This window comes from Bos indicus, chromosome 21 (genome assembly GCF_029378745.1).
Source record: "Bos indicus isolate NIAB-ARS_2022 breed Sahiwal x Tharparkar chromosome 21, NIAB-ARS_B.indTharparkar_mat_pri_1.0, whole genome shotgun sequence".
NCBI lineage: Eukaryota > Metazoa > Chordata > Mammalia > Artiodactyla > Bovidae > Bos > Bos indicus.
Genome location: NC_091780.1, coordinates 30,786,400 through 30,811,280, shown reverse-complemented (window position 1 = coordinate 30,811,280; position 24,881 = coordinate 30,786,400). Strand labels below are relative to the sequence as shown.

The 24,881-nt window shown below is 54.1% G+C and overlaps 1 protein-coding gene across 6 annotated transcripts; it reads left to right on the top strand.

Moving 5' to 3' along the window:
- The first annotated feature begins 1,248 nt into the window (after window positions 1-1,248).
- Window positions 1,249-23,986, top strand: CIB2 (calcium and integrin binding family member 2). 6 transcript variants are annotated; one of them, XM_070775305.1, is made up of 8 exons: window positions 5,325-5,430; window positions 8,188-8,222; window positions 11,726-11,798; window positions 12,152-12,247; window positions 16,845-16,956; window positions 20,094-20,241; window positions 22,736-22,931; window positions 23,354-23,986. In XM_070775305.1, coding segments are annotated over exons 4-8 (480 nt in total). In that variant the 5' UTR covers window positions 5,325-5,430; window positions 8,188-8,222; window positions 11,726-11,798; window positions 12,152-12,245; the 3' UTR covers window positions 23,376-23,986. The 6 variants fall into 6 exon arrangements, with proteins under 6 accessions (XP_070631404.1, XP_070631407.1, XP_070631409.1 ...); XM_070775306.1 differs by lacking the exons at window positions 5,325-5,430; window positions 12,152-12,247 and adding an exon at window positions 1,262-1,414; XM_070775307.1 differs by lacking the exon at window positions 12,152-12,247 and having other exon boundaries at window positions 5,326-5,430.
- Window positions 23,987-24,881: the final 895 nt, after the last annotated feature.

Here is a 24,881-nt window from a genome sequence, read left to right as displayed (position 1 = left end):
CAAAATAGTGTCAGAAAACCCCAACCAGGAACCTCAGATACAAAAGGAAAATGTAGAAATACCAGGGGTCATCTGCCTAACTTAGATCCTTGCTCCAATTGGAACCCGGACCTTCAGCTTTAGCAACTCAAAGCCAGGGCCAGCAGCATCAGCATCACCTGGAAACTGGTTGCCCGCCCACCTTCTTCACCCCTGGAGAACTAAATCAAGACACTCTGGGGGTGGAGCCTCCCAAGTGGTTCTGTTGCACTGCTCTCAGTGGTTAAAGAAACAAACCACCTATTTTAAAGCATGAAGTCCTGGCCTTCTCATCAAAGTCCAGGTGTGAGCTGAGCCAGTGCTGGAGTCCAACTCAGGTTCTGCTACCTCCCAGCCGTGGAACCCTAGGCAAGTTACTGAACGATTCTCAGCCTCAGTTTCCTCACCTGTAAAATGGAGATAGTACCTACAGAATCAGCTGTCCTGGGATTAGAAATAACCAACGTGTGAGCTGGACCCATAAAAGGTCACTAGTCAGCGATGGCTCCATTTGCTGCGGTGGATGGCATTTCTTTAAAAGCCCCGGAAGACACCATGGCCTTTGTCACGATAAGCCTCTAACACAGTCTTTTAAACCCCCTCAAGTCCCACGTTTGGATCCAAAGGCTCAAAGAAAGACAAGTAAATCCTGTCCTCCTAAGGGACCCAGAAGGCCTGAGACACTCTGCCCAGGCCATTGTCAAAGGCCAGATCAGGCCAGGAGAGACCTTAGAGGTCATCTCGATAGACTCCCTCCTTTTCCCCGGAGGGGCTGGGCCCAAGGTCAGGCTATGAGATGCTGGCAGAACTGGGCCCTGCACGCACTCACAATCCAGGGCTCTCCCCTGCTCCGCGCTGACACCCTGCGCCCCAGCTGCAGGGCAGCCAAGATCACCCACTTGCCCCCACTGCATCCCTCAAATGGATCGGTCCGGGCCCACCACCCTCAGCCCCGCGTCCCCTGGACTCTCGGCGGCCGGAAGTTCCCGGGTCCGCCCAGCCGACGCGGGCGCGGGCGCCAGACGGGCCGGGCAGCGCCTCCCGAGGCCAGGCCGCCCCCTGGCGGGCCCGGGGCGCGCGGCAGCCGGGAGCCGGGCGCCCGCACTCTCCCGGCCGCGGGGCGGAGTCGCCGCGCTCCGGGTCCGCTTCCCCGCCTCCCAGGCCCCCGCCCCGCCCCCTCCGGTGGGCTGCGGGGCGCGGCGCGGCGCGGCGGGGCGGGGCGGCGGGTCCGGTGGCCGTCGAAAGCTGCCCGCCGCGGGGCTGGCGAGGGCCGCGGGCTCGGGGCTCCGGCGGCCGCGGATGGGAGGCGGCACCCGGGCGGGCGAGCGACGCCGCCGCGGCCACCATGGGGAACAAGCAGACCATCTTCACGGAAGAGCAGCTGGACAACTACCAGGTGAGTCCGGCCGCCCCCGGATCCCGAAGCGGCGCCCTTGGTCTCCCTCCCTTCTTTTTCCCGTCGTTTGCCGAGGCCTCCCGGAAACCGATTTACCAGGTTCAGACCTTGCTCTGCCTTCAGCTCGACGCGTGACCTTGGGCCGGTGACTTCTCCAAGCCTCAGTTTCCCCACTCAAGGTATGAGAGAGCTTTCCAGTTAGAAGATTCTCGCAGGCGTGTCTCTTTCTGCTCCCCTTTCCTCTCTCTCATTCAGACTTCTTGCTCTTGGCCCCAGTCTGGACCCAGACCCCTTCCCAACCACTCATCCCAGAGCCCACATTGGCGCTGAGGTGGAGTCCTTAAACGTGGGCTGGAGGGAGGACTCTCCCACCCCTCAAAACCCGGGAAGCCGCCGAGGAGAGTGAGTCTGTCAGCAGAAATGAGCTGGGTTGGAAGTGAAACGCCTCAGTACCCAAATACAATTCTGGGTTGAGGATGTCTTGTTACCTATTGGGGTCTTTCCCTCTGGCCCCAGCATGGAAATAATTGCACAAGAAGTCAAGCCAGGTACCAGTCTTATATGGTCACCTCTCCGAGCTCCCTTAGGCCCCAGCAACCACCCCTTTAGACCCCTCCTAGGTCCCTCTGCTTCCAGAGTTGGGGAGCTGTCCAGATCATATCCCAGTGCCCTCCCACCTATGTGCAAACTTTTCTGTGGTTGCAGGATGGAGCACAAACTCCTGACTTGCCCAGAATCCTGGCCAGCCTGCTGAGGCTCTTTTGCTGCCCTGCGCACTGCAGCCACAGCAGAGCTATCCTCCTCCTCTGACACACTGGGCTCTTTCCTGCTTCTTTTTTGCACATTCTCTGGGATGCTGCTCCTCAGTCTTCAGATGATCTCGCTTATCCTCCCAGGCCCAACTCTGATGCTTCTTTCCAGGCTCTGCCAGGAGAGGGGCCTAGACAGTATTGTAGCCTATGTGAAGCATGACTGGGGGAGATGAACACCAGCAGGGTCTCCATGACTGCCCCTTGCCTTCGTGAACATTTCAGAATCAAGCTTGAAGTATGGGTCCTCTGATGTGGGCAGCCCTTTTGCTCCTGGAAGCGCTGGTTGTCAATAACAGTACTTTCTCAGCTCCACGTGAGGTCCTGAGAAGGAGTGGGGGGCGCCACATTGGTGGAATGCCTTCGGTGTACCTAGAGCTGCAATGAATGCTCTCTATGCATCAAGTCATTTGATCATCACTGAGAGCAGGATTATTAGCCCTGTTTTATAGGAGAGTAAACAAAGGCTGAGGAGCCATTCAGTCAGCACCCTGCGCAGTCAAAGTTCACACAAGAATTTGACTTGTGAATTCAAGGCTCAGTCCTTCACTGGGGCCGGGGGCTGTGTGTACTCTTTGTCCTTAAGGCCCTCGCTGTCTGCAGAAACAGACCGTCACCTGCAAAGAGGCAGGCGGTGAGTGTGCTCTAGGGGAGCGCCCTAGGGGTCAGTGGGAGGGAGGGAAGGGGAGCTTTGCTTAGAATGGTAGGTCTGGAAATAAGACAGCACTTGCACAGACCCTTGAAAGATCAGTAGGATTTTGCTCATCAGGGCCGGAAGAGGCCTTCCAGGCCCAGGGGACCGCTTGGGTAAAGACCTGCAGGTGGGGCTAAGCAAGCAGGTAGGCCAGGCTCAGAAGAGTCCCCTCATGGGGGTGGGGAACCTGGGTTCCCACTCAGTCCAGCCTGGCATTGAGTTACCCTTCGGAGTCAGGATCAGTGCTGGGTTCTGATCCTTTGCCAGAGGCTGAGCTCGGTGGGAAAAGTGAGAGCTGTGAAACCCGAGAGCCCCGCGTCTCCCTCTCTGAGACTCTCCAACCGGCCAGGGCCAGCCAGGGCCGCTGGGGGTGACCCCGAGTAACAGCCATCCCTCCCCAACTGATCCCCAGCATTTCCTGCCCTCTTCCCCAGTCCTGACCCCCAAAGTTCAGGTGTCTCCCTAGACCACCTCTCTGCCTTCCAGATCCAACCCTCTACCCTGACTCCTCAAACCGCCAAGGGCCCACTGCCTTCCCCAGGACCCTCCACTGCCCCTCCAGCTTGTCTGACACTTTTGCTCTGCTGTGGCCCATGTTTTCAGTCAAGAACAAGTCCTGTGACTCAGCCTCTTTGGGGGCTCACCTGGGGACCCCCTCCTCCATCTCCACGGCCGGAAAGGGGCCAAGCCTCTCAGTTTCAGGTGAACTGAAGATGTAATTTCCATCCACACGCTGCTACCACAATCCCTCAGGTTCTTACTCCATTCCCTTCCCTCCTTCTCATTTTCTTTCAGCAGACACAGCATGCATCCCCATTGTAAAGCAAGTTTTTCTTTGAAAAAGAATTCCTGGGCTCAGAGTTGCACTGTACACATATTATCCAACCCTCTACTGCTGTGGGAAGCCCTAGGGAGCTGTCCATCTCTCGGTTGTGCATGCCTGGAGCAGAAATGCAGGGTCAAGGATGTGCTGGATCTTTCTAAAACATGGGTGTGACCCTCTCCTCCCCCTGGAATTCCGCAGTGTCTTGGGATAATAGCATAAGCAGAGTGCAGAGCAGAGCTCACCCCGGCCTAGTCTGGGATCAGCCGGCCTCCAGACTCATTCTTCACCCCTCCCCTAGCACCCCAAGTTCCAGGCACACCGAAGGGCTTCTAGCCAAGCATGGCCTCACCTCTGGCCTTGTTCTCCTGGTGCCCTCCCCTCGCTTTTTCAGCAGCCCGGTATGACCCATCTTTCTGTCCATGCTAGGCCTCACCCTCCTGAGACAGGCTCCCTGATGCCTTCCCCCCAGTCCTTCTTGTGGCCACAGAGTGGTTTATACCCAGTTATCAGTGTTTACTCTCCACCCCATTTCCTGTGTCTCCTCCGCTCAGGTACAGAAAAGGCAGTGGAGAACATTGAATGAATGGATGTTTGGACGAATACTTGTTAAAGCATAGCTCTAAGGAAGGGAAGGAACTCCAGCGATTCTGAGGTCCTGGCTTGAAGTCATGGAGGGGCTATAGTTCTGTACACTTTAGTAAGCCACTGTCCTCTGGGTCTCAGTGTCTGCAGCTCTCAAACAGGAATGATACTAGCTCTGCTGTGCTCGTGTCAAGGGTTTTTGTGGGGATTAGTTGAGCTGTGTGGTGGTCGGCTGGGTGGTGCCCAGGCTTGCATTGGCAGAGCCCTATGGAGAACCCACTCCAGCTGGGACTGGCTGTGGTTTGGCTCGGGACCACTGGCGTAGGTAGACCAGCAGGGAGGCTACCTGGACAAAGTACTCCTGAGTTGAGCTCTGGAACATGGAAAGGATTTGGGTAAGCTGGACAAGGTGGAGAAGGCAGTCCAGATTGGGAGAGCAGCGTGAATAGAGGCTTGGAGGAGGAACTCCAGCCTTAACTGTCCTAACATTTGCACTTCTACTATGAAAGCCCGGCCTGCCCTGCCTTCTGCTGCCAGAGTCATAAGGGCCCAGCTCACCTGAATTACACCCCTCCATCCCTCACTACTACCCTTTGTGACCCTAACCTGAGCTGGAACTCTTCCCTGAAAGACCCATCCCTGTGAACTGGCAGGGGCCAAGCAGTGACATTTGTTCTCGGTGGAGTATAAGGAAGAGGTCCTGCAGAGCTAACCCCCTGGGTAGCTGAGCAGATGGAGGTGGGCAGGGTTTTTGTTTTGTCTTCAGGATGAGAGCAGACAGAGCTGTGGGCTCTGAAGGGATGCCTTTGGGACATGGGACACTGGATGGAGTGTCCAAAATGGGGAGGGAAGCCCCATAAACTGTGGCCTGTATCCTGCACCTTAGCTTCTTTGCTTCTCTCACTGCCCCTTTCAGAGAGGCAGTATCCCATTTTACAGACGCAGACACTGAGGTTCCAAAAGGAAACTGATTTGCCTAAGGATCCAAAGCAAGATGAGAAGTTGAATCTGACTATTAACCCTTTTCCGCTGCCAGACTGCTCAGAGCCTTGAGAAGCTTTTAAGGCACCTGCTGTGTTCCTCCTCCATGAGCTGCCTCCCTGGGGTGAGTTCCAGGGAAGTCAGTCAACAGACGGAAGAGCAAAATATAACTCCGTGAGCAGGTTCATGGCAGCTTTAATGGTAATGGTAAAAACCTAGAAATGGCCGTGTCTAAATGTTCAGAAAGAGGAGAAAGGTTAGATGAGGCAGGGCCGATGCCTTCAGTGAGATATTCCCCAGCCAGTGAATTGCTAATGTAACTGCTGTGGAAGGAAGGTTTATGTGGAAAAGTCTGGTCATTCATCCCCTCGTCTGTATTGCGCATGCACCGTGTATCGTATGGGAATACACAGCGGAAGCAGGAGATGGAGAGGTGGGTGTCGGACTGGCCTGGGTGGCCTGCGGCTCTATTTCCTGTCAGCGGGCAGTGGTCAAGAAGCACATATGCCTGAGTTCCAGCCCAGCCCTTGGTCTGTGTGTGCGACTTAGGGCAAGCTCTTCAACTTTGCTGAACTTCAGTTTTCCCATCTACAGAATGGGAAGGCAATGCCTTGCTCCCCGCCCCATGCATGCTAGTGATGAGAATGAAACAAAACTGGACATTCAGAGCGCCTACTGACCAGCCCGTGATAATCACGGACTGGTTGTGGTGTGGTTCTCAGCTGCACGTTGCAGTCACCTGATGACTTTGAAAACTGCTGATGCCTGGATCCACCCTCAGGGACTCTGTCATAATTGATCTGGGGTCTGTTGGTGGTGATGGGAGAGGACGCAGGGAGTTAAGCAGTCCCCAAGTGATTCTGCTCTAGAGCAGAGGCCCTCACACTTTAGCAAGCATCAGCATCATGAGAAGAAACTTTTCTAAATGCAGATTTCTGGGCCCCACCCTCCCAAAGTTGCTGATTGTAGGTCTGGAGAGAAGCCCAAGAATATAAATTTCCACTAAGTCCCCAGGTGATGGTGATGTTGCTGGTCCAGGAACCACATCTTGAGGACCATTGATGTGGACAGATGGAAGTAGTTGCAGTAAGGGACTAGGGTCATGTGAGAAGCTTTCCCATCTGTTGCCAATAAAACTCACACATCAAGACCCAGATACTTCCTTTCCAACCCAGGGGATTGGAGAGAGGAGAAAAGAGAGGGGAGGGGAGGGGAAGAGAGGGGAGGGGAAGAGAAGAAGATAGGCAGGGGAAGAGAGAGCAGAAGCCGGCCTCTTCCACATTCATCCCTGACACCCCCACCGTGCTGATTGGAAGCACCCCGACCCTTCTCGCTGGGCAGCTTCAGGCCGTAGAAGCAGCCGTGGGGCTGAGAGAAGTCTGTACTTGGAAGACCCAGCTGGGCGGCCTTTGCTGCCTGCTTCAGGTTTCTGGGGGCTCCTGAAATATCAGCCCACGTGGTTTCCATCCTGTCTGAGTCTTAGGCCTGTGGGGCAGGGAATTCTCTGCCCACGTAGGGTGCAGAGGGGACACTGCTTCCCTAGCCTGAGCCTCTTCTAGACCCTACAGAGGAGCCATCGCTGAAAGCAAAGCCTTACCTCCCCGGCAGAAGCTCCTGTGTTTCTCAAAAGGGCCAGGCAGCGTGAGGGTCCTTAGTGTAACTCATGCAGAACAGCAAGTGGCTCAGGACAGACTAGTGGGGCCTGGAAATTACCACCAAGCCTCCCTTTTTGGCTCTCCTTCAGGTGCCACTGGAAACCCCAGATGTGCTCCTGTGGGCCTGCTTCCTTGGGTCCTTCTCAATGTGCTGTATAGTTGCCCCTGGGCTCCAGGCCTTACCCGGTGCAAGCCGGGCTGTCTGCACACCTGGGCTGTGGCCATGAGCCCCTCATCAGAGCCAGCTGTGGTCAGCTTGCCCAGGAGGCCCCCAGCTCTGGGCTCCCTCGTGCTCCAACAACAGGCCAAGGCAGAGGAGCCAGACGGCAGGGGATAAGCACAAAAGCCCTTCATGGTTGGGCGTTTTATGAAGTGCTAGGTCCTTTTCCCCTCCATACTTCCCACCAGGCCTGGCATAGTAGCGGTCATCACCAGGCTGGCTGAGCTGTGGACGGAGGCGTGACTGGGGGGTCAGGTTATCCAGACAAAGGCAGAACCCCCAAGAAGAGTTTACAATCTGAGTGACCTCTGGACCGAGTCCTGCCCCCACCCTGAGTCATGCCTACCTGGGGGACCCCATGCCTACCTGGAGAAGCCTCCACCCCAGCCTCCGTCCAGATGCTGCCAGCTCCCCCCTGCCCACCATCCTCCTCCCCCACAGGCCAGCCTCTCCACTGCCTTCTCTAGCCCCATCTGTTCCTGTGGCTACAGATGCAGTTAGATGCTGGGGCTTCCCCAGTCTGTGTGCCTGAAACTCTCAGCCTCTGAGCAGGGGGCTGCTGCCCACGGCCACTCAGGACACACACCACCCACTGCTCGCGGCACCATCCTTGGAGGCTGCCACGTGGATGTTGGCCCTGCAGCTGGGCAGTGCGATGCCCTGTCGGTCCTCACTCCTGTTTGGTCTCCTGAGCGTCTCCCAGCCACTCCCCTCTCCCGCAGGGTATCCCCCAGCCCCTCAAATCAATGGCATCCACCTTGGAACTCTCCATCGGCTCCCCCACCCAAATGCCCTCCCCCATGTGTGCCTCCCAGCCCCGCATGCTGGACACTCAGCTCCCTGGCTCAGGTCAGAAGTTTCAGGAGGCGGTTGGTGGCCCCACGAGACTGCTCCCCTCAATGGGCCCGGGCAGCAGGGCTGGTGGCTGTGCCTGTGCGGCTCTGAGCGAGGAAGGAAGGAGCCCAAGGCCCATACAGCCGACTGTATGCGTGTTTTCCTTCCACAGGACTGCACCTTCTTCAATAAGAAGGACATCCTCAAGTAAGTGTGGCTCTTGTTCACCTCTCTAGGGGTAGGGGTGGGGCCGGCCACCCTGGGGGTGGGGGGTGCAGGGCGGTGGGGTGTGCAGGGGCCGCCCAAGCTGGAGATAAGCTTTTCCGCCTCCATCAGCAGCCTAGTGTGGGCTGCTGTATGAACTCAGGAACTGGCCCACATCCTTCTGCCAGGAATCAAACGTCTACCGAGTGCGTGCCAGGCTCCATGGTGGGTGGTTTCAGGAACATTTTCATTTAATCCTCACTGTGCCCTTGTAACAGGAGAATCCTTTTATCCTCACTTTACAGATGGGGCTGAGCAGCTTGGCTAAAGTCGCCCAGCCAGGGACTGAAGACCTGGCCTCTGACTCTAGGCTGCTCGCTATTTCACTGCCCCCCTGAAACCTATCTGACTAGGAGGTCCCTGTCATTAGACAGGGATCCCTAAGAGCCCCCACGCTCAGGCTCTGATGTCCTTCCATTCCTGGGAGGTCCAGAAGTCAGGAGCATGGCAGGATGCCCTCACTGCCTTTGAGCTGTCCACTGAGAATCTCTTTCCAGGACAGTCCCTTTCTTTGGGGGTGGGGTGGGCCTAGACAGGAGAGATGAAGGTTGTTGGCAGCCTCAGAGCTCCAGGACCAGATGGAGGGCAGGACTCATAGAATGCCAGGAAACCTGGTCCCACAGGCCTTACCGGGCCCCCCTCCCTGGACTGTTAGGTGGCACTAAAAGCCAGCATGGTCTCAGGACCGCTTTCCCTGGAGGTCAATGGGCAGGCTGGGCTCAATCCTGTCTACACTACCCAAGGGAGATGTGGTCTATCATTGCCATGACCATTCTGCCCAGTGTCCCTTGTCCCTTCCTTTGCCCAGGCTGCTTTTCCAGCATGTACCCTGGGTAGGTGAGGACACCCACTCCTACCACCTCGGAGAGACAGGGTCAGGGGAAAAACCTGCAGCCCTTGGCATCAACAGAAACCTGGGCTCCACTTTGCAGCTCTGGCCTCAGACCAGCGTGGAGCCTTGCTGAGCCTCTAATTCTTTTGTAAAATGGAGGTAATGATACCTCTCCTCATAGCATGGCTGAGAGGAGGAATGCCAGGGTATGTTTTTTGATAACGGAATTTGGTCTGTAGCTTGAATGATGTGTGGGTTGGGGTTCCCATCTGGACAGATGGTCCTCAGAACTGTCACACACAGTGGTCACCCCAGCCCTTCCAGTGGCACCTCTTACCTATGACAGTTCTTGGCACAGATCCTCATTTAAGCCTCACCACATTAATCCTCTGTTGCAGGGAGCTCCCACCATCCTCACCCCCACCTCTGTAGATGCCAGGCCCAGGTTGCTTGTCCTGTGAGGCCCACCACCATTTTTGTTCGGGCAACAAAAGCTTGTCCCTAGGCCTTTGCACAGGCTGCCCTGCTGTGTTCCTGCACATCCTTCAGGACCCACTCCAGAGTCATCTGCTCTGTGAGCTCCCAGCTATCTTTCCCCCAAATGCTTTTGCAAGTCTCTTAGCGGGCTCTGTGGGCTCATGGCTCCGGTCCCATTTCCCCCTGGACTTGCAGTCATTCAGGATACAGGCTCCTCATGCCTGGCATTGGGCACGGCACCAGGAAGCACTTGAAGAATGTGTGGATGAAGGATAGGTAGGGTTGGCCAAGGGGAGAACATTCCAGGCTAGGAGCAGTGGGGTCAAGGGCACAGACCTGCTACCTTCCCCATCCACAGGGGTCTCACTGAGAGTAGCAGGGTTGCCGGGGGGAAGAGGGTGGTTGACAGGCCAGGCCAGGAATTGGATTCAACCTGATAGGCTTTTGTGTGGGGACCCTGATCTCTTGGCAGATGATCAGTCCCAGGCAGGTAGGTGGTCTGAGCAGGGGTAGGGGGTCTCCTGGCTCCCTACAGCCCTGGCCCACCCAGCTCTGCATCCTTCTATACCAGCCTCTGTAGTTCAACCCAGGCCCGGGATCCACAAAGTGGGGAAAGGACCCTTTCTGGTAGCTGGACACCCTCGCTGAGTCCCCCGCTGTCTGCTTGTTCTGATTCCTTCCGGCCTCACTTCTGTGTTAGCACTCTTGGGGGACCAGACCTGGTGCTTTTTCTGCAAAGTTTGGTCGAGTGGGGTGGAGGAGGGGTGAAGCCCTGGGAGCAGGACCCCTGTGATCTGGTCCCCACTGTGTGGCAGCTGCTGTGTCTCAGTTGCCACCTCTGCGGCATGGGGATGAGAGTGCCCCTGGCCCTGTTTTTCCATGGGCCCCAGTGGCTGGGAAGGCAGGGGTGACAGCGTCGTTCAGCATAACACAGGCTGCTTAGAGTTTTGTCGCTTACCCGTCCACCCTCAGGAAGGGCGCTAAGGCCAGGCAGCGTGTGGGATTACTTGTCCAGGCGTGGCCACGATGGCTCAATTCCAGTTTCAGTCCCCTGACTTTTCTTCAGCCTTCTCTCTGAGCCCCAGCAAGAGCCGGTGTGACTGACCACCCCTGCCAGGCGCGCCCTGTCCACACTGTTCACATCTCAGGTCCAGGTGGGACGACTGAGGGCCCGAGCCCAGAGAGGGCGCGGAGAGGCCCTGGCCGGCAACACCAAGCCAGGCCAGCGGCAGAGCCAGGCCCTGGGCCCAGGGCCCTCCAAGCAGCCTGTGTTACGCTGAACTACGCTGTCGCCCTGCCCTCCCAGCCACTGGGGCCCATGGAAAAACAGGGCCGGGGGCACTCTCATCCCCACGCCGCAGAGGTGGCAACTGAGACACAGCAGGTGCCACACAGTGGGGACCAGATCACAGGCGTCCTGCTGCCAGGGCTTCAGGGGCCTTCCAGGGCTGTATCCCCACCCCCACCTGGATGGGTTTCTGGGTGAGCTGCACCCTGAGTAGCGACCAGATGGTGAGGAGGAAACGTGAGCAGTAGGTTCTTTGCAGCTCGGGACTAAGCTCTCTGGCAGCCTCGGGTCAGTGATACCGAGTCTCAGATACCCATTGGGGAATTCTCACCTCCCCCACTCCTCCCTACTCACATACACAACACCCCCTGACTCCAGAGTGGATCCAGTTGCTCCCCGGGGCACAGCTGTTCCACCCTGATGCTGAGCCTGACTGGGCAGCCCCACCTTCAGCCACCTTCTTTGCCTTGGGGGCTCCCCCAGCCTCGTTAGCCTGTGCTCCTGAGCACGGAGACCCAGCTGGCACCTGGGGTGCTTGCCTATGGGTTACTTCATCTTCTGTTGTATTTTCTCAACAATTTAAAAACTCTGCATAATTTATTTTAATTACTTTTAATTTTTACTTCACCTGTGCTATGAGATGATGGTAGAAAATTAGAAAATAAAGCCGATCATGAGAGAACAAAAGATTATCTGCAGTCCTGCTGCCCAGGAACAGCAGCTATTAGCGTTTTGATGTATTTGACCTTTAGGTACATAGTGTGCAGGTAGTTTCCCTTTGTGTGTGTGTTTATTGGAAATTTTGATCAGGTTGTTCTGTAATCTGCTTTAAATTTCTTTTCCTTTTAGGCGACTTGTGAAGATAGATAAGATTTAAAAAATGATCTCACCACCTCTTCAGTTCATTTAGTTGGACATACAGGTTTGCAAAGTTTCACTGTTACAATTAGCACCATAGGGAACATTCTTGGGACACCTTGACGTGTAACCCACACTGCTGGGATTATTTCCTTAGGGTACATTTCTAACAGATTTCTGGATCAAAAGATGTGGACGTTTTTCAGGCTTTTGATTTTTATTTCTAATCGCTCTCTAGCAGCCATGCCTGAGTCCCCATTTCCCTGCTTCCTCAATCACATTCGCTGTTATGTCTTTCTTGTCTTCTGTCCCCAAATCATTTACTGAATATCCCAAGGGTCTCAAACTTTGTTGCCTACCTGGGCCAACATGCACTGCAATGAAATGAACCTGTGTACCCTGCTGGGAATGTTTTAGGACCAGGATCTGCAGAAAAGCTCTTCCTAAGCCCCAGCTGGTTGTGACCTTGGGGAAATCAAGCCACAGTGTGATCAGGGAATCAAGGTTTGTCATGTAAGTTTAATTTGTAAGTGTTATCAACTAAATTTTAAAACATTACATGAAAGCTAGTCATGAGTGTGGACCACCAACCCATCTGTGACTTTGAGAAGAATTCATCTTCTCCTCACTAATTTCAAATGCTGTTTGTCATGGACTAATCTCATTTATACTGTATTTGGGTTGCCTCTTCTATACCAGTGTCTGTTCCATACGGTTTTATTTATTGTAGCTTTAAGCAGTTTTCACATCCAATGAGGCAAATATCTGCCCAATTACTCTTTTTTCAAGGTCTCCCCACAACTCTTCTACATTTATTCTTCTGAACAGACTTTTGAATCAGGCTGACAAGTTCTCAAATATTTTTCAGATTTCAATTAAGACTGTATTCATTTTATAGGAATATGAAGAGAAGATTGTCATCCTTATAGTAATAAGCCTTTCCAATCAGGAATGTTATCTAAATCCTTAACGATTTTACATCCTTTGGTAAAGTTCCATGGTTTTCTTTGTACGCATTTCAATTATTTTATGTGTAGTTGTTTTGAGTTTTTTGGGGGATTGTATTGTGAATCAGATCTTTTTTATATAGTATTTTTGAATAGGTGAATACTGATAAGAAAACTATTGCATAGAAGAGCTATTGAGCTCTTTCTCATTCACATAGTTTTTAAACTGGTTATTCTTGGTTTTCCAGCAAATAATAATTTACCTCCTCCTCTCTAAAGTTTAAGCACACTATTTTATTTTGCTGACTAATTACATTGACTGGCACGCATGGGGGAAATGTTATATAATCATGGTGATCCTGGTGGTGGTGTTTATTTACTAAGTCACATCTGACTCTTTCACGACCCTATGGACTGTAGCCCGCCAGGCTACTGTATCGGATTTCCCAGGCAAGGATACTGGAGTGGGTTGCCATTTCCTTCTCCAGGAGGTCTTCCTGACCCAAGGATTAAACCTGTGTCTCCTGCATTGCAGGTAGATTCTTTACTGCTGAGCCACCAGGGAGGCCCCAGTGGTGATGGTTAGGAACCCCACTTACATGGGAATGTTTACTTTGTCATTTAAGTTTAATGTTGGGTGTTGATTTGAGATAGAGAGTATCCTTTTGTTTATGTTTGACTAAGGATTTTTAAAGTTTTTTTTTTGGTTATGCCACGTGGCTTGTGGGATCTTGGTTCCCTGACCAGGGATTGAACCTGGGCCCTCAGCACTAAAAGCACTGAGTCCTACCTATTGGACTAGCAGGGAAGTCCCAAGGATTTTAATTTTTTTATTGATGAAAATTAATATGTACCTTAAAATACTTTTTATTAATACTCTAAAAATTGAAGCAGTTCACAAGTATGTGAAGTGGTAAGTGAAAGTTGGCCTCCCTCTTATCACTTTGCTCCTCCCCCACAGGGACCATCCATGTAAACATGTGGTATATGCTCTTCAGATATTTTTCTGTGTCCATACAGTTGTCTCATCATAAATGCAGCCATGAAGTTGATTGAAATATTTGTTTGCTGCCTACTAATGCAATTTGTAGTCACAGATTTCTAAACATTGACCCTGCCTGGCATTCCTGGAATAGGTCCTGCTTGGTCCCAATGTATTATTCTTTCACATGCTGTTGGACCTGATTTACTAATGTTATTTTATAAGACTGTTGCATCTGTATGTGTAAGGGTCATACAGCATTATTAACTTCTTAAAACAAACTGGGAGGCCTTTGCTTTTGTGCCTCATGCTCTGGACCAGTTCAAGTAGCAGAGATATCAAGCATAGGTGTCATTTCTACTCCTGGGACTTAGGAGGGGACTGATACATACATCTTGAATTCAGTAGTGCCCTTTATTGGGAGGGTGGGTGATAGGAATGCAGTTCTGAGACAGTTTTGAAGTTTCTCCCACAGTGATTCACCTTTACAAATTCTCCTTGAATTTTCTTAAAAAAAAAAAAAAAAAAAAAAATCCAGTATTCCAGTCATGGAATCAGAACAGATCCATGTCCCAGGGCAGCCTTCGCACCCCGGAAGACACCTCCTCAACTCCACCAGTACCTGGAGACCTTCTCCCAAACCCCCCCTTTCCAGGTAGCCCCTGACATGGCAGGCAGTGTGCTAATAGCTATCTGTTGAGGCAAGGTGGTTTTACTAATGCCATCCTTTTTAATCCTCCCAGGCGTGAGGAGGGTAGCACAATCCCCGTCTTAGTGATTCGGAAGTGTGTTCTCCAGGGGGTTAACCTGCTTGCCCAAGGCCGCGCAGCTAATGAGAGGATTAGGCAGGGCTCCAGCCTCAGTCTGACTTCACACTCCTGCTGCAGCCACCCCACATAATTCTGGAGGTGTAAGCCAACCCCCAGAAACACCCCAACAACACATCCCAAATGCCCGGGTCAGATGGGAAATGTGATGGTCCTCTTGAAAGCATATGAAACTAGACACATAAATGGTGATACAGAGCCCTGGTTCCATGTTTGGGGACAGTATAAAATAGGGCCGATTTTTCCTTGATGCCAAAAGTGAGAGCAAAGAAGGTACCCAGCCAGCAATTGGCTATGTAGTACTGTACTGTAGTAACTTTATAATACTTTTCACACAAATAATACATACAGAAAATAAGACATTTTTAATCTTACAGCACCTTGAAAAGTACAGTAGCATGGTACAATAGCTGGCATGCAGGGGCTGGCATCAAGCAAACAGGTAAGAAGAGTCACTGACTGGAGGAGAGGAGGTGGGAGATGGCAGAGCTGAAGGGTCATCAGCAATAGGAGATGGAGGGCAACCTGCAGCTTCACTCATGCCTGACGTTGATGGCACAGATGCCTTGTTCCTAGCTGATTCAGTTCTATCTACCCTCTTGGAAAACAATCCAGTGATGTCTGAGTAGTAGCTCTTTTTTTCTCATGACACGGAAGCACCGGATTGCGTTCTGAACAGCCGCCGCAACCTTGCTGGACTGTTCTGCATCGGGTCCTGTGCCTCAGCAGCCAACAGTGCCTCCTCAAATAAAGAAAATCCCCTTGCCATTTCCTGAGTCAGGAATCTCTCCAGTTCTTCAGTTACTTTTTCCTTTTGTCTCTCTCTATCCTTCCTTTGGGCCTCCCTTCTGTCAGGCCTTCGTTAGTATCAGAATGAGTATTGTCGCAGAGCAAGGAGTTTAGTGAGGTCCATCCTCTTGCAGACCTAGCTTGACACAGATTCTGCACTCATGTACTCTATACGGTGCTGTACAGTAAAGGACGCAAACACACAACCGCTTGTAGGGGACACACACGTGTGACAATACACAGCAGTCTCGTGAACTAACGTAGGTGATTGGACCTGGGAACACACGTTTGTGTCTTTAAAAGTTCGCAACTTGAAGGTTCATGTGTTGGGGACTTACTGTAGAGCAGTGCACACAGGATTAGCCTAGAGCTGGGCACGGAGTGAGCACTTGCTGAATGGTGGCTGACATCGTGTGTGTGTGCTGGGCAAGCAGTTAGCTGCCCTGATGGAGAGGGCTCTGATGGAGAGGGCTGGGGAGCGGGGCCACAAGAGTTGGGTGGAACCTGACGGGGGACTGGGTGGATGCTGAAGGGCCTGCTAAGGATGGGCCTACGAGTGTGTCACTGGGTCAGGCCGCTTAGAAGAAGACCAACGTTGCTCTGGCTTTGGGGGTAGCGGGGCAGATGGGCCCCAGGAGATATGGGCCCCTTCAATCCAGGCCCCTGCAATCCTGGCCTCACCTTGGGCAGGTTACCTACCACAGCCCCCCAGTCAATGCCCCTGACACTTATCCCCTTGTCTGGCAGCAAACTGAGGGTCCATGCAACATGGAGGCAGGCTTGTGTTCCAGGGAGTCCTCAGCCAGGAGGGAGGATGGGAGGGAGCTGGGGACCCGACCCGTCAGTGGGGAGGGCCAGGCCCAGGGCAGTGGGCTCCATCCCAATAGCTCCCAGCTGGAGAGAGGCTGTGAGTGGCCCAGGCTCAGGGGCTTCCCGGGATGAGAGGGTTTCTGGAAGCTCTTGCAGAGACCCAGCAACCCTCAGGGCCTAGCTTGGGGGCAGTAGCAACCTGGGCCAGGTCTTCAGCAGGTCAGGAGTGGGGAGCAGTGGAAATGGTGTGGGGAGGGGGCGTTAAGAGCTTCTGCTCTGGACTTCTGGTCCTGGGTTCCGTAGTCGCTGAGACTTCTAGTGTGGCGGTAGACCAGTCACCCTTAACCTCTTTAGGCCTCAGTTTGCTGAGCTGTGAACTGTGGTCACAGTGTATCTGTCCACACAGTCATAGGAGAATAAAAGCGGTGACATGCCTGGCACATAGGCTCTTAAGAGAGTCTAAAGAGGGAAAAATAAGGTAGGACTGCAGGCCCTTGAGGGAGGGGGCTGGGCATCGGCAGCAGCAGCAGTGGTGGGAACGCCAGGACCCTGTCCAGGTATCAGCACAGGGTCTGGGCAGAACTTGCCTTCCCCACAGATGCCATACCCCATGGGAAGAGGAGATGGTCTCCCCAGGCTCCTGGCCAAAGTGGGTCTCCAGCATGGGAGGTAGGGGGCAGGCAGGGCAGCACTGGGCCTCTGAGGGCCCCCGGGCCTGCGTCCCCTCCAGCCCCTTCTCTGTGCTTCCCCTGCAGGCTCCATGCACGGTTCTATGAGCTGGCCCCCAACCTCGTCCCGATGGACTACAGGAAGAGCCCCATTGTCCACGTGCCCATGAGCCTCATCATCCAGATGCCGGAGCTCCGGGTACACGAGCGGCCGCTGCTGCCAGGCAGAGCGCGGGAGGAGCCAGAGGAGGCTGGGCAGGGGGGCTGGGGGAGTGTGCCGCTCCGGATGGCGGGGCAGCGGAGCCACCTAGACCCGAGTTGAACCCCCCGCCGTGCCTGTTTCCTCACCTGCACTCTGAGGACGTGAGTCCCGTGTGTGGGACTCCATCGGGTGCGAGCCACCTAGACCGGAGTTGAACCCCCCGCCGTGCCTCAGTTTCCTCACCTGCACTCTGAGGACGTGAGTCCCATGTGTGGGACTCCACCGGGTGCCGTGACTGGTGCTGCCCCTGGGCCGCAGGCGGTTAGCCTGCACTCACCTGCTCACCCCTTTGTTAGGCGGCCCAGCTGCTGTCCTTGGCACACCTTGTGTGTGTCTGCTTTTGAAGGTAACTTTCTTCCAGCCGCCTCCTTGCGTGGCTGTAGCCTCTCACAGCACATTCATCCATCGCATCCCCTCTCAGACTTTTAATGTGCACAGGAATCACCTCGAGATCTTGTCAGAATCCCAGTCCAGGTTCAGTAGGTCTGGGTGGGGCCCAAGGATCTGTTTTTCTAACAAGCTTCCAGGTGAGGCTGATGCTGCTGGTCCTCAAACCATTTATATACTTGACCTAAGAGTTTCATTTCCCGAGTTCCTTACTTATTAATATAATACACAGAAAGTGCACTTTGATAGTAAGAAAGCATTTGGGTTTTTAGAGCATGTTGCTGTGGGTCTTTGCAAATAGCCCCTCTCCAGGTCTCATATGTGTGACTCTGGGGTCAGGGTATGCAGTTGGGGTCCACATGGCATCCACTTGGGGGCTGTATCGGGCTATGACTTAAGTCCTGAGGGATAGTAGGTCACAGGCTCAGCCCTGGACAAGCAGCCAGCCTGGTCTAGAGCGGGGGCTTGAGCCCAGGCTCAGAGGATCATTTGAGGGTAGGAGACACTTGGGAGGAACCATGGGGTTGTCTCTAGTCCCCTCTGCTGGACTGGGCACAGAGTGGAGTGGCCCAGTGCTGGCCCAGCTGCGGGTAGAGGACTCCAGGAGAGATGGGCCCTGAGTGAGCTGGGATCAGAGGAGGGAGTTGCTGGTATAATTTCTCACCTCCCTGTGGGCTGGCCTAGGAAAATTCATAGGAGTTGGGTGACTGCTGGCCTGGGATCTGAGTGATTCTCTGATCCTGGCCCAGTTATCCAACCCCCGGAGCCCCACTGCTGCCTCCCATGATCTTGGTCTGAGCTGAGAGCTGTAGTAGTAGGGAACAACCTTTATAGTCTCTTCCAAATTAGTCACTAAAGGGATATTGCCTCTAAGCTTAAATCACACATAATGGCCCATCTCTGGGAACCCTGCCTCCCAGGTAGTGAGCGTTAAGCTAAAATATCTGTGTTTAGCTCACAGGTAACATCCTGACCAGGCCCACCTGTGAATGACTGCAGGGAGGAAGGAATTAACGCCTCCTCTCTGGACTTCCTTGGTGGCTTAGACGGTAAAGCGTCTGCCTACAATGCGGGAGACCTGGATTTGATCCCTGGGTTGGGAAGATCCCCTGGAGAAGGAAATGGCAACCCACTCCAGTACTCTTGCTTGGAAAATCCCATGGACGGAGGAGCCTGGTAGGCTACAGTCCACAGGGTTGCAGAGAGTCGGACATGACTGAGCAACTTCATTTCACTCACTCTGGAGGCTGATGGGAACCAGGAAATGTTTCACTTTACTCCCGCTTTAGTGTAGAAGGAGCCTGAATTCTAACTCGGGCAAGATGGTTCTTTGGGATACAAGTCCAGCATCTTCTCAGTTTGCTGCTTTTATGAATAAAGTTGCTAGCCCTTGCCCCAGCAACTTGTCTGTTGATACACTGGCCTTTTGTGCTGTGATCAGTATGAGTCTGGATTCGGGAACATTGTCTTCTCTTGCATGTCAAGGCAGGAGCCTCCATGTACTCCCTGGGTAATGGGACTAAGCCCTGCTCCTGCTGGAAGAGGCGATGCCTCCAGTGGGCACACTGGGCTCTGCTGAGCTCCCCCTGCTCATCCAAACAATATAACAGAACGTGACACCTGTGGAGCTCTCACTAGTGCTGGGCCTTGTTGCTGCTGTTGTTCAGTTGCCCAGTCGTGTGTGACTCACTGTGATGCCATGGACTGCAGCACGCCAGGCCTCCCTGTCCCTCACCATCTCCCAGAGTTTGCCCAAGTTCATGTTCATTGCATCGGTGATGCTGTCCAGCCATCTCATCCTCTGACACCCTCTTCTCTTTCTGCCCTCAATCTTTCCCAGCATCAGGGATGTTTCTAATGAGTCATCTGTTTGCATCAGATGACTGAAATACTGGAGCTTCAGCACCAGTCCTTCCAGTGAATATTCAGGATTGATCTCCCTTGATTGACTGCTTTTATCTCCTTGCTTTCCAGGGGACTTTCAGGAGTCTTCTCCAGCACCACAGTTCAAAGGCATCAATTCTTTGGCATTTTGCCTTCATTACGGTCCAGCTCTCACAACGGTACAACTGGGAAGACCATAGCCTTGACTATCCAGACCTTTGTTGGCAGAGTAATGTCTCTGCTTTTCAACACCCTGTCTAGCTTTGTCATTGCTTTCCTGCCAAGAAGCAGCTGTCTTCTGATTTCATGGCTGCAGTCACCATCTGCAGTTATTTTGAAACCCAAGAAGAGGAAATCTGTCACTGATTCCACCTTTCCCCCTTCTATTTGCCATGCAGCATTGGGGCCAGATGCCATATCTTAGTTTTTTTCATATTTAGCCTTTCACTCTCCTCCTTCACCCTCATCAAGAGGCCCTTTAGTTCCTCTTTGCTTTGTGCCATTATAGTGGTATCATCTGCCTATCTGAGGTTGTTCTTGTTTCTTCCGCCTGTCTTGATTCCAGCCTGTAAACTCATCCAGCCTGGCATTTCTCATGATGTGCCGGACCTTGTACCAACACCTTATTTTTAACTCATTTAACCCTCTCGCAACCCAATTAAGTAGGTGTGATTATTATTCCCATTTTACAGATGGGGAAACTGAGGCCCAGAGGGGTTAGGTCACAGAGGCATAACAGATGGGCTCCAGGGTCCTGCCAGTGAACCTGCACCCATGGTGACTGCTGTGGTTGTTTTCTTCAGGAGAATCCCTTCAAGGAAAGGATCGTGGAGGCTTTCTCTGAAGATGGTGAGGGGAACCTCACCTTCAATGACTTTGTTGACATGTTTTCTGTGCTCTGTGAGTCAGCTCCCCGCGAGCTCAAGGCCAGCTACGCCTTCAAGATCTACGGTAACCCGGGCCTGGAGCAGGGGCTGTGACGCTGTGTGTGGTGGGGTTCCATAGGCCAGCTGGTTGTTGCTGGTTCCCACCCTGGGGACACTGGGGCACCAAGAACACTTTGAAGAGTGCTTGTCCAGTGCGGTGGCCAGAGGGGACAACTCGTACACGAGCGATACCCGTAGGGTCCTGAGATCAGAGGAGGGAGAGTGGGCAGTTAGCCTGAGGTGAGTTCACACGTGCCGACCTCTCAGCAGGGCCTGGAGTTCGTTCACAGGAGAATGCGGGCAGGCACACCCAGGAGAGGGAGCAGCCTATGAAGAGCTCAGGGAAGCACACAGCACAGGGCTTGGGGAGCTGACGGGGAGACGACCGTGGTGGGATGAGCACAGTGGAAGTCTGGAGAGGTCATTGTGACTGGCCTTCTGAGGAGCCAGCCAAGGAGCTTGGGGGTCACTGTGGGGCTTCAGGTGAGGCCAGGCAGCCCTGTGTTCTCGAAAGATCTCTTAGCATCCTGGAGGTGTGAATTGGAAGAGCTAGACTGGCAGAGGCTAGGGTTCTGGAGAGGAGGCCTCTGCAAGTGGTGAGGCTGGGCTGAGAGGTAGGCTCCTTGGTCCTCAGACCCTGACTCCAGCAACTGCTGAAAGAGATAGGGTGACCTCATTTCACCCCAGCCCAGCTCAGCCCAGGACCCATTGTCCTAGTGGCCACCAGAGGGCGCCAAGCACCCACGAAGCCCTTGGTTTCTGCTCCAGAGGACTGGGACTGGGGTCAAACCCTCAGACAGTGCTCAGATGGGAACTCTGAGGCCCAAGGAGGGGTTGGAACCCGTCCTGGAAAAGAGAACCCACGGACAAACCTCCTGTCCCCCGCATCTTTGATCAGCCAGGAGATCCCAAGGCAGTGGGGTCCACTGGGCTGTTTTTTCATTTTCTAGTTTTCCTGTTTATTTCAGGGAACTTTCGTCTACATACATCTCTGCACCCACATTGTATTTGCACAGCAGAGGCATGGTATCCAACTTGTCTACTCTCCACAAACTACACCCACAAGCTTCAAGGAAAAAACTTAACAGATTCCACCCATCGTCCCCTTAATGCTGGACCCCAGGACATTGCTCCTGGGAAAGGCTATCGTCTGCCAGAGAGGGGAAGTGCAGGGCACACAGCCAGGCAGACATGGGAACAGGTGAAGGGAGAACCAGGGCTCCCCAACTGCCCTGGATGGGAGTGTGGAATGGAGAAAGGCAACTGGGACCTGGGGTTTGGTGCTGGGGGGACCTGGGGCCTGACCTCTAGCAAGGATCACCCCCTCCCTTGACCTTAGTTTCCTCATATAGAATGGGCAGGGGCTTCCCCTTCTTGCCAACCCTACAGAGAGGCACCACCAGAGGGCAGAGAAGTATCCTTTCTTGTGCCTGCCCCAGGGCCCCTTCATAGGCCAGTGTGGGGATGTGCCATGGAGGGTGCCCAGACAAGAGCTTGGGCTCTGGGGTCCAACACTGAGCGGGGATGTGACCTCAAGTGATTTGTCCTTTCCGAGCCTGTTTCTTCATCTGTATCATGGGGGTTCCAATTGTACCCACTGAAAAGGCTTGTGGTGAAAATTAAATGAGATGGAGCCTGAAGTGCTTACATGAGCATTGTGCTCTTCATCACTAGCACTGATGGTAGGGTTTGGCCAGTTGGCAAGAGGAGCCCTTATGTCTAGGAAGCGCTGCCCCCTACCCCGGCCTCGGCCGCCAACCAACCAGGAGGAGGCGTTTGAGCTAAAACTTGATGGAGTCTGCTACACAGATACATGGGAAGTGCCCTCCAGGTAGAAGAAACAGCACAGGTGAAGAAAGAGTTGATAGTTGGGTTGCAAAGCAGTCAGAAGGGTGTTCACGTTCCCTCTATGAGCCTGCGTGGCTCGGTCCTCTGGACATGTTGCTGGGCTGTGGGTAGCAGTAGTGCCTTTTGCCAAGGATTAGAATCAAATTGTTCCCTGCTCTTTGAAGCCAGGCGTGGGGCTTTTCTCTGAGGGCCTTCTGAGTCTCCTGACCTCCTTGTCTGGCTAGAGGCCAGAGGCAACATGGTGCAGTTTAGAAAATGTGGGTCTTAGCATCAACCAGGCCCTGGTCAGCATCCCAGCTTCCCCTCCAAGCAGACGTCTGACCTTGATTCAGTCACTTGGCCTGTCTGGGCCTTGGTTTCTTTAGCTCTAGAGAGAACACGAAGTCCACTGTGGGGCAAAGCTAGGAGGGCCATTTGGCCTGGGTCTCACGTTCCCAGGAAGCCTCAGATTTGGACATTCCAAGTGTCTCAGGCTAAGTCTGTGCTTGCCGTCATGCTGGGGGTTTGTGCAGATGGTGAATGTGGGTTTGTTGAACGTGGTGTCTAGAGGTGCCTTGTGGGTGAGTCCCCCTTGGTCCCGGTCGGCTGAAGACCAGGATCCAGCGTCCCCAGAGGGTGCATGGGGAGGTGTCTGGTGTGAGAGTGGAGATAAACCCACCCGCTCCCTGCAGACTTCAACACAGACAACTTCATCTGCAAGGAGGACCTGCAGCTGACGCTGGCCCGGCTCACCAAGTCGGAGCTGGACGAGGACGAAGTGGTACTGGTGTGTGACAAGGTCATCGAGGAGGCCGATCTCGACGGTGACGGCAAGCTGGGCTTTGCAGACTTTGAGGACATGATTGCCAAGGCCCCGGACTTCCTCAGGTGCGGCTCCAAGGGGCTGGCTTGGGTGGGGTGGGCCTTAATAGGGGCCGCAGCTGGAAGACCCCACGAGGCTAAGGGCCCTCGATGCTCCTAGAGCGGTGGTGCCGCAGGCCCCGTGCGGCCCAGGAGGCAGGCCAGGCTCCAGGCCCGGCTGCCCTCAGCGTGTGCCTGGTGAGCCCGCTGTCCCCAGCAGGGCCAGACTCTCGGGGGAAGGGTAAGACCTGGGGGCCCTTTGGTTGGGTGGGGTTGGACACGAAGGCACGGCTGGCCCTCCAGGCCTTCACGTGGATTATTCATGAACTCTGCGTCCTCCTGGAGGGACTGTCCAGGGTTGGACATGGGGCCTGGTTGGCTTTCTGCAAGGACCTTTACCCACCCAGTCCAGAGCTGCTCACCCCCTCTTGGTCTTTCCTTCTTTCCAGCACTTTCCACATCCGGATCTGAGGACAGTGACCAGAAGCCGACCATCCGGCCCGGTCCCCGCATGAGTGTGACCTCCAAGCTCCCCAGGAGCGGAGCCGTGGCCTCTGGGGTTTACACCCACGAACACTTCTTTGGCCCTTTCAGCAAAAAAAAAAAGAAAAAAACCTTAACCAGGGAAGGGGGGATGTGAGGAGCACGGCCCTTCCTAGTCCCCCTGTGGGCCCTCCCCAGGCCCTCCCTCTGTTCCCCCACCTTCCCTACTCCCATCAGAAATGGCCCCAGTGGGAGGGGGAAGGAGGAACCCCTAACAGGGCTGGGGTACGGACTTGTCCAAGTGCTGGGCAGGCACCCGGGTTGCCCAGGGCAAATGGAAAAACAGAGGACAAGGTTTAACAAGCTATGCAATCTTTCTCTAGAGCCCACAGCTGGGCTGCACCCCGGGCCCGCCTGTTTCTTCTCCCCGGCCCTTCCCGGTGTGAAGCTGTGGGAACCATGGGTGCAAGGACTCAGCCCCTGTCCCGGTCCGGAGCACCACCCCATCCGCCCTCCCCAACGACGTGGAATCCTCAGTGGTGTGTGCTGTCCACAGATTTGTGAACTCCTGATAGTAAAACACTTTCATGTTCTCTGTGTCTGCCGAGGTTAGGAAAGGTTTGTTGATCCCTTTTCTCCTTGAAATCTCCCCATGAGCACCTCACCTCTTGAGGTTAAGTGCTGCCTTCCCAGCTTCGGCACCAACTTTATTTCAGTACCTGTGTCCTTGGGAGGAGACATATCTGTGCCCCAGATCCTAGGGAGCTCCGCGAAGAGCCGATGTTGGGTGAAAAATCATCTCCACGTCCCTCATAGTGAGAACCATTCCAGTGAACATTTGTATCAGGCATGGGCCTAGGTCCATGGTGACCAGTTACATAGGGATGGCCGGTGGGCGCCCACTGGCTGGCTCCAGAAACCGCCCAGCAGTGCCCAGGCTGAGCCCAGGCAGCCAGCCAGGTTTGGGCCTGCGTTAGGAGGGGTCTGAGAGCCACCCCTAAAGGCCATCACTGGCTGGAGGCAGAGCATAGATGAGGGTGACCTGGTCATATAGGGAGGCCAGCAAGCACCCACTGGCTGACTCCAGAAACTGCCCAGCAGTGCCCAGGCTGACTGACTGTGCAGCCTCAGGCAGGTTGCTGCTCCTCTCTGGGTCTCTGTCCCTCCCTGCCCCCCACCCCGCCCACTCATCTGCAGCAAAAGGGTCAGATCAGGGTCTGCTTAGCTTGCATTATGAGGCCTGCATAAAGGTGGGGGTGGAGAGGGGCAGAGGGGATGGCCCCCAGGAGCTCAGCTGCCCCAGGGTCAGAACCATCCCCTCTGAGGTGGCACTCTACTGCTACTTCCCACCCTATGCTCTCTGCTAGGGCCACAGTGAGGGGGACTGGTTTTGGTCTCTGGAGCAACTGTATGACATCACTCAGCTAAGAAAATGCCAGCCATGCCACAGGGCCTGTCCCATGCTCAGTAAGTGTTCAGTGGTGGGAGGCCAGC

What these genes read in the sequence shown, in the direction of transcription:
- CIB2 (XM_070775303.1), top strand. Translation starts at nt 1,364, where the DNA reads ATGGGGAACAAGCAGACCATCTTCACGGAAGAGCAGCTGGACAACTAC. An exon ending in AATAAGAAGGACATCCTCAA is followed by an intron (nt 8,223 to 16,844) that starts GTAAGTGTGGCT and finishes CTTCCCCTGCAG; the next exon opens with GCTCCATGCACGGTTCTATG. An exon ending in AAGGCCCCGGACTTCCTCAG is followed by an intron (nt 22,932 to 23,353) that starts GTGCGGCTCCAA and finishes CCTTCTTTCCAG; the next exon opens with CACTTTCCACATCCGGATCT.